General features: G+C 53.3%; 4 protein-coding genes across 4 annotated transcripts; all 4 read right to left on the reverse strand.

Moving 5' to 3' along the window:
• Positions 1-715: 715 nt before the first annotated feature.
• On the reverse strand, positions 716-3,634 carry RHO25_000677 (uncharacterized protein; the record flags this gene model as incomplete). The annotated part of the gene is made up of 1 exon (XM_023593283.2): positions 716-3,634. One exon carries the CDS (start codon positions 3,632-3,634, stop codon positions 716-718), a length of 2,919 nt encoding a protein of 972 aa, XP_023459216.1.
• Positions 3,635-5,417: 1,783 nt separating this feature from the next.
• On the reverse strand, positions 5,418-7,139 carry RHO25_000678 (uncharacterized protein; the record flags this gene model as incomplete). Its single annotated transcript, XM_023593284.2, has 1 exon — positions 5,418-7,139. The coding sequence occupies one exon, from the start codon at positions 7,137-7,139 to the stop codon at positions 5,418-5,420; it is 1,722 nt and encodes a 573-aa protein (XP_023459215.1).
• An 891-nt stretch (positions 7,140-8,030) lies between these two features.
• On the reverse strand, positions 8,031-8,685 carry RHO25_000679 (uncharacterized protein; the record flags this gene model as incomplete). Its single annotated transcript, XM_023593285.2, has 3 exons — positions 8,031-8,452; positions 8,516-8,588; positions 8,644-8,685. The coding sequence occupies 3 exons, from the start codon at positions 8,683-8,685 to the stop codon at positions 8,031-8,033; spliced, it is 537 nt and encodes a 178-aa protein (XP_023459214.1).
• Positions 8,686-9,369: 684 nt separating this feature from the next.
• On the reverse strand, positions 9,370-12,235 carry RHO25_000680 (uncharacterized protein; the record flags this gene model as incomplete). The annotated part of the gene is made up of 3 exons (XM_023593286.2): positions 9,370-10,123; positions 10,182-12,098; positions 12,159-12,235. The coding sequence occupies 3 exons, from the start codon at positions 12,233-12,235 to the stop codon at positions 9,370-9,372; spliced, it is 2,748 nt and encodes a 915-aa protein (XP_023459209.1).
• Between the last annotated feature and the right edge of the window lie 1,340 nt (positions 12,236-13,575).

The following is a 13,575-nucleotide window of genomic DNA, read 5'->3' on the forward strand; positions in this document are numbered from 1 at the left end:
GACCTTCATCGAGCCGAATAAAAAGTGGTTTCCTTAGAGGTTGGGATTGCGGCCGCGATGATCAAGTAGTCCGGCGTCGGCACATTTGGCATACCGACACAAAAATTATTCCAAGCCAGCCGGGTTCATGAAGATCCCTGGTGCACAGTCTGGTGCCTGTGTCCAAGCGCGCAGTCGGCCACTTCTTCGGGCTACCATTACCGAGTCGGAGTGCACGGTGCGGCAGGAACGGTGCTGGTGCGGAAGGCAGAGATGTCTTGGTAAGTGCATGTGGTGACAAAGCATAACGCGACAATGTACAGGTAGGTCTCAGATCGGAAGAAGACTACACCAGCCTCCCCGACTACAGAGCCGTTGAGCATTGGGCACTGCGGTGACAGAGTCTTCAGCATTGCACAGTAAGAGCGAGGACGCTTGAGGCAAGACCGTGACCAGCAAGGAAAGAGCGCGCGAACAAGCAAGAATTGACCAGCACAGAGACCGAAAGCAGCTTTGCGAATATTGTACACATTACGGCCTCATCTATCTTACAAGTGAAACAACGATCTATCTGGGTATCTCCGATTCCACGCCCGAACGCTCCCAATCAATCCGACCCAATGCCTCCGCTCCTGCCATGTCCCAATTCACAAGTACTTACCCAACCCAATGAACACCAAGACCCATGACCTCCTATACATACCTCCCAAAGCAGCCACGTCTTCATCAGAGAAGACTAGAAGCTGAACAACCCACTCCTCCTCTTGCCAAGCGGATACACCACAATGGCACTCAAGAACAAACCCACTGTGATCCCGATCGCCACCTGGATCACCGAGTATCCCACTGTAAAAGCAATCGAATTCAACCCCTGCAAACTCGTCGAAGCAATTGCCCCCGAACTGACTACCTGCGTCCCGTTCGTCGCATTCCCCGTAATCTGATTCGCACTCGCAATTCCACTAACCAACGAACCATTCACCGCAAGCCCCGAAGGAACCTGCACGAAAATCGCAGGCAACATGGCCGCAGCAGCGAGGGAGTATCCGAGTCTTCTCGGCGCAGCTTGAAAGAACGATTCCGCATCGGCGCTGCTCTTACGTTCATGATAAGAACCTTCCTCCATCGTCTTAGGATGTCTCTTCCGGGATTCGAGACGAAAGACACGTTTTCGTACAGCTTTGTAGCGTGGACGGAGTTGGTGTTCCCAGAGATCCAGTGCCATGTTCTCTACTCGGCCGCCGATGCGACTGTACAGATTCGCCATAACGCCAATGGCCAGAGCGCCAAGGGTATTGGAGACTTGGGTATTTCCTGCGAAACGTTTGGATGAGAAGAAGTTGACGACGTAGCCAGTGAATGCTATGATCATCATCATCGGGGCCTGTTTCCATTTGGCTTGATTGATGATGATGAGACACATTGTGAAGCCGGGGACGAAGAAGAAGAACCAGTGTTCCTCGATGGGCTTGCGACATTCGGTTTCCGAGGTCGCGTTCTTGTCTATCATGCCGTAAATTGCCGTACCGACTGTGATGCCAAAGCCGAGGAAGAGGGAATAGATGATTGCGTAGACCATGCGGACACTACCTGCTACGATTGAACGAGACTGGAGCTCGAGGGAGGCGCAGAGGACTGTGTATCCTGGAAGGATTAATGCGATTGATGATTGAGCCAAGGCTGAGAAGCAGAAGAGGTCACCGCCGTTGATGCTTCCAAATGCGCGGGCGAGGAAGGACGTAACGACCGCTGCGGTGATCTCGAAGACATTGGCGTACAGTTCCGATTGCGGTGCAACGTAGAGCTGGAGGATCCCAAGTATGCTTCCAAGAATGAAAGCGATTGGCAGATCGATGAGTCGAGCTCCAAAGGCGAATGGTCCCACGCACACGGCTGCAAGCCCGTAGACAGGAATCCGAATCAGACGATTGAACTTGGCCTTGCGTCCCGTAATCTCCTTGAGTCTTTTGGTAGCTTCTTCCACGCCGAGTTTATCGTGAATCACTTCCTTGTATACTTCATGGACGTCACGCAGCTTTCCGAGATCTAACCCTGGAGGCACTTTGACCAACTTGACCTCGCTAGTATGAGTATCTCTATCCTCAAATGACATGATCATGCTCCCAGGTATGTAGAGAAATTGCGCATCGGTTTCGAGTGTCCGAGCACTCATGCGCATGTACTCTTCCAAGCGGTGTGTGGGCGCTCCATATTCCATGAGAGCTTTGCAAAGTTTCATCAAATACTTCTGTCTCGCGATCGTTTCGGCGATGTGGTTCGTGATTCGAAATTGTTCTGCTTGTCTCTGCTTGGACAATCGATTGAAGACACCTCCGGAAAGACCGCGCTTGCCAATACCTGGTCGTTTACTTCGTTCTTGATGCTCTCGCAGCTTCTGATTCACTTGCTCGCCAAAACCAGAAACAGCGGGCGAGCCAAAGCTTGCCGAAGACCCAACGAGCTGAGCTAATGACGAAGTTGAATGATTCTTGCTGCTTCTGGAGGAATACCAATGTGATTTAGCAGGGTTGGGAGTGCTGGCACCCGACTCGGGAGGCGAATGCTGGGGTGTTGTTGCGGCACTTGTATTCTGGCTGAAATCATCGCTCCACCGCCGACCCCGCCCTCTAGGTATAGTGCCTGATGCAGACCGCATGTGACGGCCATCGTGGGGAGATGCTTCGCCATACAACTTCAGCAAGCTGCCGAGAATTCCACCACGGTACTTGGGCGGTCGAGGTTGATAGTCTTCCATATAGTCGCGCTCCTCTGTAGGTGTGACATTACCAGGCGTTACAGCTCCAGAGGCACCACCAGACTCAGACTCTTCGTGCGAATGTTGCAATCTTCCTCGTCCAAAGGTGTGCCTTCGGACTAGCTTGAATGCTTCCTCTTCTGCAGCTCTTCGCTGTCTCTCGAGGCCGTTAAGATCCCTCTCGTCATCAGAATAGATATCGTCGTCCTCGTTGAAGTCCTGAAGAGGTATCTCTTCGGGCGAGTTTTTCGACATCCTCCTCCGCCTGGCTGGCGAAGCATGTCGAGAGTTTGGTTCCGAGTGCATGCGCTCAGTAGTCTCGAGCCGTTTGGCTTCTTCATAGGCTTTCCTACTGGCTTGCTGTAACTTCGATCTCTGCTCATCATCGTACTGACCTTCAATGTGGGAGATCGGATCATCTGCTCTTGTCGGACTACGTGCTCTTCGAAGTGCCGGACGGGGTCTGGGCACGTTGAGACTTTGTACAAGCCCGCTTCGGATCTGCTCAGTCTGTTGCTGGGAGAGCTCCGGTAGGTGGGATTTGCTCACGCCAGAAAGCAACTGATCGCCACTGTTGCTCCTCGTGTGTGTATGCGTGGGTGTACTTAGCCCGCTTGCGTCAGGTGATTCGCCATAGGTAGTGTTCATGTTAATGGGAGATGTAGCACCACTGGGAGAAGTCTCGACCCAGCTCGTTCGTTGGCTCCGATCCCCTCCAGATTCGGTATTGCCTGAAAAGCCAACTTTCTTCTTGCCCTTCGAAGGGCCTGGACGATCTGTGGGTGTGCCCCCATTGCTGCCAGTCACAGCGCCACTTGAGGTGGGTGTCTGTTTTGGAGACTCCGTCATGAGTTTGTTATCCCCAAAGGGATTTTCAAACTCTTCCACGGGAGTACTCATGTTGAAGTCGGCCGGCCAAGCTGCCGATAACAGATGCGTTCACAAACAACGAACTCCCGTTCCAACCGGGCCGGATCCGTCAGAGTGGTTGAACCAGGGCGGTGGTATTCTAGCCGGTCTGCCAGTTTGGAACAAAGGAATGTCGTCGTCCAGAGTTAGTTGCCAAATTTAGGATCTTGTTGTTCGAGCTTGTAAGAACTGGTATGATGGAACGAGCGAAAGTGCAGAGATGTCGCGTTGGTATCTTGAGCGAGTGTGAACAATCGACAGAGATCTTCGATGCTGCTGAGCAATGGAGACGAGTTTCCGAGCAGTGGCGTGAGAACTCAGCTTCAAAGATTCTGTGCTTGTGAGTGATTACAAAAAACCGTGTGGCAAGAATAAGACAGACGATAAATGTTGCAGAGAATGTCGGGATGCGAGAGGAAAATTGCCTGCCGTGCTTATCAGAAAAGAATAGAGAGCAGAGCGAGGGTGTGTTGAAGAGGACAAGACAACCACGGCAGCGTATCTGGCGGTCGCAACGCAATTCCAGAAAGGAAAGAGGGCACTCGCCAGGACCCATAACCAGCTACGCATCGAGCAAGTACACTTATCAGTTGACCCACCGAGCATCGAAGCACGACACGACAGCGACAAGCGTCTCGCAGCAGCAGCACGTGCAACAGCAGCTCCCCCAGCGATCGCAGACCCGAGCCCCCGGCAGGACAGGACGGATGCTTGGGTTTCTCAGCAGAGAGTGGAGTCGCCCATCGCCATCGCCCGGGCAAGCCGCGTTATCGAACGCGCCAGCAGGCAGTGGGATGTCGTCCGAGAGTCAGCGTCAGAAAAAACGCGTGCGATTGAATCGGCAGCAGCGATACGCAGCAGTTCATCCGCTCAGCAGCAGATGGCATCCGGCGGCTGGCGCGAGAAGAAAGTGGTCTGTGGCGTTCTCGAACATAAGGTTACTTGAAGCGCCGAAGTAGAGGCGTCGTCGGATGGCAAGTGCAAGCCCTGGCGGGCAAGACGCAGCAAAGCCATTTGGCCGTGGTCGCTATTCCTCTGGCCTCTGCGCTATCAGTGAGCAGACTCGCGGTGAGAGCCCAATATCATTTCGCGACTATCGCGGCGCAGCAGATCAGAGCGAAAATTGCTGCGCTCACGGTATCTGAAGCCAGTTGCCCACGGTGGGGCGTTGATGACTGAAGAGAGGAGAACAAACATCTCCCAACGACAACATGTGAGTCGATTGCTTGGCTCGCCCACGAGGTGCCACGCAAACTTCACCGAACAGAGTTTCGGGATCGACTGCAGGGATTTGCGCTGGGTCGTTCAACGACATATTCTTAGAACTCTGCGCTCTTTCACATGCAATCCTGCGACTCGAGGTATGTCGTGATTGTAAGAATAAAATTTCATGCTGTTTGCGGCCGCTCGTGCGGCTCACTAATCCACATGTTGTTCGGCCGTTATATATCCCATAGACACCACCGACACCATCGCTGTTCGTTGCACTCGCAATCAGGAGTATTTACATAGAATGAGATCAGAGGGTCCGCCTCCATCTCCTGAAGACGCGTCGTCCTCGTTGTCCCCAGATGTTGACGCAGACTTGTGGCAGTGATGTTCTCCACCGCGCGCACTACCTCCCCGCCATGCAATATGGCTAAAACACAGCATCGGTCTAACAGTCCCACCAGGAGTCATCCAATCATCACATCGTGTCTAAGTCTAGACAAGGATAGTACGATCTGTAGCGTCTAGATTCTCTCTACGCATGTCATTCAGTAAGCAATTCGTGTCAACTCCACCTCTTCTCCTCTCTGCCATTTCTCCCTGCCTCGGAATTGCCATATCCAGAATCGTTGGCAGAGACGGTCTCGTCGTCTTCGTCAAAGTCAATGTCGAATTCGGGTTCTCGCTCACCCTGCTTCTCTTCCGCGTCGCCTTCATCGTCGCCAGTCCAGCCTTTCTGCTCTGCAGCTCGAGTGTTCCAGCGCAATGTTCTGGAAATACTGTCGAACCATTCCAGTGGCTGGCCCATGACGGTGGGAAAGGGGTACTGCGAAGCCCGAACTACAACTTCGTCGCCGCGACCAAGCTCAACACGACCTTTGCCGTCAAATGAAACGAAAGCGCCGCCTCGGCCGGTCGATGGTATGGCGACTTTCAAGGCCATATCATCGTTGAGTAGCATAGGTCGGAAGGACAGAGTATGCGGGCAGATGGGCGTCAGAAGGATCGCCGGAATGTCTGGGTGCACTAAGCTGCCGCCTGCGCTTAGAGAATACGCTGTGCTGCCAGTCGGTGTGCTCAGAATGATGCCATCCGCGCTGATCCTGGTGAGTAGACTTTCGTTGGCATATAGATCAAGACTTGAGATGTAGGAGCTCGGACCGCGGTCAATAACCAACTCGTTGAGCACCTCATGCGTTTCGCCCTCGATCTTAGCCGATTGAGATTTTGCATCTTCGACCGCGTCGTATGCACTCGTAGCTGTCGAGACGCTGGTTGTCGAGGCGCCAGAAGATCGCAGTACTGGTGATGCTGCAGAACGGTAGACTGTACACGTGAAGCGCATCCTTAAGTTGACTCTCATCCCATCTTGCCCCATGACGCGATTGAGTTGATCTTTGTATTGCTTGAAATCGAAGTTGGTCAGGAAGCCCAATGACCCTAGTGAGAAGGCCAGTACAGGTGGCACAATACGCTGAAATAGCCAGGACGTGTAGAGAACCGTGCCATCGCCTCCAAGTGTCAGGACCAAATCGAACAATTCTGGCTTTTCGAGACAAACCGAAGGCGTCCAGAAGTGTAACATATCCTTGAATCGTGGATCTTGTGCGAGCAGAGAGTCCATATCAAATCTTTTCGACCTTCGCAACTTCGAATCGATCCAAACATTGACTCCGACTTCTTTACCATATCTCGGAGTTGCAAGCAAAAATTGCGCCAGCTCTCTTGTCAATGTTATGAGGGTGTTGTCTCTGGCTTTCGTGACAATCATGACATTTCGTACTGCACGCTTGAGGGGTCGTCGTTGTAGTTGTCTTGACACTTCTCGGACACTGGCTGCAGTCTGCATGAGGCGAGAATGCGACAACTGATCGTCTCCCTTCACCTCTTCCAGAACTTTCTCAATATTCACTGCGTCTCCGAAACGCTTGTGGAAAAAGCAAGGACTTGTCAACGCCGCCAGGCGTGCCATCGAAGGCGTATCTGAACAGAGCTTGAACCTTGCCATTGCGTCCTTGATTTGCTCCTGCTCTTTTGGCGTTCGCGAACGCTTCTCCTCGAGCATTTCCTCGGCTACACTTTGCGCAGCAAAAACTTGCGGCGCAGGCGGTGGTACTCTCGCCGCACCTGTGGAAAAGCGTCGCGGGGTGCTGTCGAGCACAGGAAATTCACGATCGAACGAATCTCTCCTCACGGGCGTCTTCGACAGCGCTTCGCCTAATGCCGACCGCGCGGGTGTGCGAGAGCCATCGTTCGGCGTGCCCGGGTGCGACGTGCGTCCGTCCATGGTGAGCGTGCCTACGCGTAGGTCGTGCGATCGCAGGATACGGCGGGACGATATAGGTGACGCTCGGCACGATTACTGATGGAGATGGCGGGCCAGGATGTGCGCGATGATTCCCTCGGCGTTTAGACGGAGATGTCACAGGCGGACCTTACGATTGTGTTGTGCCGGTGGTCGCATCGTGAAAGAGAATGTCGCGCAGGAAGGCCATGGTGGTGTGGAGGGCGTCGCGGGAGGATATGCTCGGGGCAGAGGTCTCGGGTTTGGTCCGCTGGTCAGACGCGCAGGAAGCAAAGTCCGGCAAATGATGCTATATCGTCGTCCATCGCAAGCGGAGTAACGCATTCGCTCGGTCCGTCTCCCAATTTGGGGTCGCTTCGCTGGCCGGTATCATTCCTCCCATCTTCCCTTCACCTGCTCTTTCCCAATCCCGGCAGTGCAGATATATCGCCCCCCATTCACACCATGGAACGCACGTGTCGGTGTCGGTGTGGATGTTGAAATGGATCAGCCAGTCCAGCACGGTGGCCAGACCAAATTGACCGTGCCACGACCATGGGCAAACGTGCACCGCCGATCGGCCCGGACTTACACCAAGCCACCTCCAGACCTGACGTAGAGAATCTCAGCTAGAAAGCTCCAGAGTGAATGAGAAGATATCGGCCACGGGTGCAGAGCATCGAGGACTCCATTCCTTAACGCGTTACGGAGCACGCGGACAGCGTTACCAAAATCGTGGCCAACACGAAGATATTCCGAAGCGCTGCACAATGAGAGAAGTACACATACATAATCTCGTTCTGCTACTACATGACTGCTGCAGTCACTCGGCACTGGGTATCATAAATCATGCTCAGTCTCGTCAATCAAAATCGCAGCCATCAGGCTTCCAGTCTACTTCCTCTCCGCATCGGCCTGCTTCTGCAACTCACTCTCCACACCCCTTTGCAGCGTCTTTCCTTCATCGTGCTGATCTGCACGTCTGGCCTGCTCTTCCCTATCGCCAGTCAAGCCAGCAACAGCGCCACCGACAGTTCCAGCCACACGATTAGCCACGCCAGAGCCCAGATCGTTGAGCTGCCCGGCTGCCTCTTGAGCTTTGCCCTCTTCATTCTGCTGCTGGCCTTCCTTTTTCAGGCCTTCGAGGCCTAAAGCTCCGCCGACGAACTCTTTGCCAGATCCGATTGTTTGGTTCCAGCTGCCTTGCTGGCGGTTGGGGTCGTTGGGGGTAACACCCGATGCAGAAACGGAGTGGCCAGCTACAGTTGCGCCAGCCTTTGATGCCTCGTGGCGGGCATCGGCGACGTCTTTCTTTTCTGGAAAAGGAAGAAGATGTTAGGATGAACCGTGGTAGTGGATTAAGTAGTTGAGGCACTTACGCTCGCCTTGAGCTTTGTCGGCTGTGCTACCTGTTAGAGATCCGAGGGCACTCTGTGCAGCGCCTGTGACCTTCTGAATGGTTGTCAGTAATCGCGTTCAGCAGGCACAGAGCGATATGTATGCTAACCTCATAGGCCGATTGAAGAGTGCTGGTGTTTTGGTCAGACATGATGTTATTGTGTCGTGCTGATGCTTGATGCTTGCTGATGGTTGCGAGTCGTTGTTTGGAGTCAAACGTATTTGATCGAAACTGATTCTCGCAGAGCAATAATTATATATTGCTGCCTCGTTCGTGATTGCATTCATCATTCACGCGCCTGACGCCTCCACGCGAGATATGACGTAGTGGCTGCCACCCCCATGCGTACAAACACACCAGCAATCCACCAAATTCCTCACACGTGCTCCACTTCGTCACAGTTCACTGCAGATCCAGACCCATGGCCCCGTCAACACATCGACGTGCCACATACGCGCAGTCGTACCTGCCTTGAACTCCCGAGATCCGAAGAGCTGGCAATACTGAAGAGAAGATAGACATTCTCAACAAAGAGTTATCAGCGTTTTCACTTCTTGTCGTGACATGGACATTTTGCATTTCGCTTCCATTCTAATCATATCGCTCCAGAAGAAACTTCATTGGCAGCTCACAGCATAGCTCAACATAGCAGCAAGTGGTATCATCGTCAACAAGAGAGCAAATCATGCAAGAATACGTTCCACCCAAGAAAAGCCCAGCACTCTCTTTTCTCCGGACTGGTCAAATTTCATCCAAGAGCGGCTTCGAACAAGCCCACCAGGACATCCTTCTTCACACCGTCATCATATTTTACAGTTGCAGGCCATAAGAGTTTCACAAACTGATCCATTCTGTGCTGCCAAAAGCGTCATCGGCCGGCACCACGAATCCTCGAAATGTCTCGCCAGAGGTAAGCGTCCAATCATCATTTGGGCTGTTGCCCGTGCCAAAATCTTCGCTTCCACTCAGGCCATCATCAGCACTCGAGAAAGACAGAATACTGGCCGGCGCATTATTGACGGGTGTCAATCCTGGGTTACTTGAGGTACTCGTGGTATTTGTATCAGTCTGACATAAAGCCCACAGATCTTGGGACCAAGCGATGGGTGTCTCTCCACCGACAAGAGCTGGGGTGGAAGCTGAGTTGAGATTGGGCGTGTCCATGAGCGCTTCGAGCGGTGCGCCTCCGTACACACTGTCGTGAATGTTCATATCCCCGTTGTCGAGCGATCCAAGAAGCTTTTCCCAATCTGTCGGGCCTGGCTCAGTCTTGACTGGCTGAGTACTGCGAACATTGGGCGGCGTTGTTGTCGTCTCAGGCTCGTTGCCGAAGGACAAATAGTCCAGATTTGGAAGCTTCTTCTTGACAGCATTAGGCTTGGGTTTCAGTTGAGGAGGTGCTGAAGGTCGAACAGGCGCGTTCGTGATCGCTGTGGATTGTGGCCGGCTGTACAAGTTCACAGGACTTCGCGCTGGCTCGGATCGTGATGTTAACGTCGGACTGTATGAAGTCTGAGGTTGCAGTGATGGCATGCTGCTAGTTTGCTGACTGTAGGGATGTAAATTGATTTGGTGGACAGTGGCCCTCCTGTGGTGTGTTAGTCGCGCATCCATCACTGATTTAGTTGCACCGCAAAGATACATACCTGCTGTCCGTTGCAACGGGCTTCGAGTTCTTGTTGGGACTATTCGATGTGAACCGAGATGCAATAGCTTTGAGTTGCTTTCGCGTGGAGCTTTGCGACCCAGAGCTGTTGGTAGAGAGTTGGCCGTCCGAGTTGTGTCGCGAGAGGGAAGGGGATTTCGATTTGCTACTGTTGGTAGCTGGTACAAAGGAGTTGGCGACACGCTCGAATTCCGTGGCGCATGGTGCAGATGTCTTCTTCAATACGCCAATGACAGCGGCCAGCATCTTGCTGTTGTCTTTGAGGATTTTCGAATTCGTTTCAAGTCCCAGTCCTTGGAAGAGAAGTCCGAATCCGGAGATGACCAACAACTCGTCACGATTAAGGCAAAAGGAAAAGCCAAGACCTCTCTCATCCAGCAACTGGACAATCTGGATCATATGCTTGCATGAGCTAGCCATGGTAAGCATAGACGATTGAGATCGTGCACCAAGCGAAGCGCCGATGACCGGGCGCTGGATCAATGACCGGATGTAGTGGTAGGTCAACGACAACAGTGGTGAGCGACTGCTAATCGTGCCCGTGCTGGGCTTATCTTGGGCAAATTGAAGGCGGAGATGCTGTGGGAGCTGTGCGCTCCAGTTCTCCAGCTCATCCGACAGCTCGGAGAGTTTCTTCAATGAGAGTTCGTACGAAGTCTTTGCGGGAAAGACCTCCTCGAGAACTTTGGAGAGAATTCGCGAAGCTTGGAAGAGTGCCAAAGCGCTTGAAACCTTGGTGGACTCTCCAGGTAAAGTTGGTTGGAAGCCACGTTCGGTAACGTATTCATCATCGGCGTCCACGGGCATCTCACAGTGAGCATCGTCGTCCTTCAGTTGTTTCGGCAGTCCGAGAAGCACGGCAGTGAAACTGTCGATGGTGTACAGTGTCCAAAACACCTTCTTCCTCGTCTCGCAGGTCAACGTGCCTAGAGCGAATCGCTTCTGAGACTGGTGTAGACCAAGTCGAGCACACAACACAGTCGAGAGACCTTTGTATGTTAGTACGCGAGTCAGGTCTCCTTTCTGTACGCAGTATAATTGTGCAAGAATCAAGGCCTGTAATGTGGCCATCGTATTGTCTTGGATGATCCCGTCGAGAGCAGCTTTCCATTGCGCTTCGAAGTTGTCCAGATCCGGTGACGACCGAGTGCCCGTTGACAGCGCAGCAATGCCAAACACTAGATTGAGCTGAGCGATCTCAGCCTTGTCGGTCACATCATCTGGATCTGCGACATAACGTCCGTACAGTGTCAAGAATGTGGGTCGGTGTAGCACAGGAAATAGTGGCGCCCATTCTTGGAAGAAGATGTTGATCATTTGATCCGATACCATGCGAGCGGGTGCCTTGAAGCTGACTGTCGATGCAGGAGAGTTGACGTCTGAAGTCTTGGGCACGCTGCTCGCCAGTAACAGCGACACGTCAATGTCGTGTGTCGAGCGGCCGGTTTCCTGGACGCGATGTTTGAACGCTTCGATGAAAGTCCTCCCGCTGGAAGTCCCAGCAAAGTATGAATCCGATCGCTCATCGTCCAATAGGTAAGGTGATTGTTGGACCTGGAAAATATCGTCCTTGGGTGGCGAATCGATCTTCGCGACCGGAGTTGCTTCCGTCGTTGCTGACTGCGGTCTTTGCGGTGACGGCAGCTGCAACTGATGTGACGACTGCGAGTGCAGCCGCGACAGCATATCAATCTTCTCATCCTTCTCGTCCAGTAGATCCTTCAGCTCCCTGACTTCCTGCTCCAAACCACGCACTCTCTCTTCCAATGACTCCGTATATCCTCGCGGAAACGCTCTCCTACTCAGCTTGTCGCTCGTCTTGCACTCGAATCCAACGTTGGCGCACTGCGAGCAGCACGGCCGGATACCATCGCAGCGGATCTTCTTGCTTCGACATCTGCGCTTGTAAGAACGTGGCTCAGAAGGGGTGTCGAGTGGTGTCAACGGCGCTGCCTACCTGTCGCAAGCTTGTGCTATCCTCGTCTGCGCGTTCAAGCCAACCTTGATCACCTTCATTGGGAGAATGCCTGGCATGATGGGCGAGAGTGTGGAGGCAGCAGTCCACCGCCTAGATTACCTCCTCGACCGGGCTGGGAAAAGAATAAAGTGCAGTAGGGTGGTAAAGGCCGCAGCCGGATACGCTGGTGCTCCAAACAAGTGGGGAAAATCCGAGGGATGCGTCGTCACGCGCATGCAGTGCTGAGACCAGAGTCTAATGCGAGCCAAAGCATTGCTTTTCGACCTCCCAAGCCCTTCGAGATGGAGTCAATGTTAATGACAGTGTAAGACGGGAAAGTGGTCAAGCGAAAAAGCGTATGGCGCGAGCGGCAGCACGACGCAAGCACAACGTCGTCTTGTCTAGGGAATGCATGGGGACGGACTTGCTGCACGAGGCACCTCACACGATCATTTTGCGGAGTCGGTTCTCGAAACAGCTCCTCTAGCTGCACTTTCCAGCTACGTGATTGGGTGATGAGCGGCTGTTGGCTTCGATTATGCTGTCGGTTGTGGGGAGATCAGCCAAGGGTAGCGCAGGCATGGCGAATGGCAAGCCCTGAACTTTCCAGACGACCGAAAGTCCCGATCCTTGAGAACGACGCTCTATGGCAGGTTGGCAGCACTATCCGGCCCACCCAGTCGCTTGGTGGTGCCGGATGCTTCCTTCAGGCGCAAAGTCGCGCTGCTAAACATCGGCGTCTCAACAAGCGTAAGCAGAACCACATCGACGACAGTCCTCTGCTGTTCCGCGTCGAGCTGTGACTTCATTTGGATCGCGAGATGAGCTGGAACTCTGGCTACGAGCCTAAGCAGTCGGGGCTGGCTCGAGCCGTACAACGAGCGGGGCGCAAAGCCATATCGTAGTTGACTACTACGCTGATTCGTCAGTTCATGCTACGGTTGTCTTGTCTCACGCGACGTGACTTCATGGCATTGCGTATGCTGTCATTCTGTTCATCGACTGTAAAGGCACATTGCTGTCTGCCTTTACACTACCACGGCAACTGCAGGTGTACAGAGGACAGGATGTGTCAATCTCGGCCGCCGCGTAGAATCTGACCTAGCAGACGATGCAGAGGCAAGAGCAGCATACAATGCGGTTCGGCAAATGCCATCTTAGGCTTGGTAGAAGCACCCTTGTTTCCCTGACGTGGAGTTGCTCCTCTCGTATAGACCACGACTGCCCTGCAATAAGGACGAGGAAGAATTGGCGCAACATGCACGTTCACACGGTCTAATGTCCCTGGATTCTGGAGAAGTGGTCCCCAACGTGCGCATTTGTGGGGAACGGGAGAACCGTTTCAACAATCGGAGCTCGCTCCATTGGTTCCCAACTGGACGGGATGTATCCCCGACTGCATCGACTCCTCCATGTG

This window comes from Cercospora beticola, chromosome 1 (assembly GCF_033473495.1).
Source record: "Cercospora beticola chromosome 1, complete sequence".
Lineage (NCBI taxonomy): Eukaryota > Fungi > Ascomycota > Dothideomycetes > Mycosphaerellales > Mycosphaerellaceae > Cercospora > Cercospora beticola.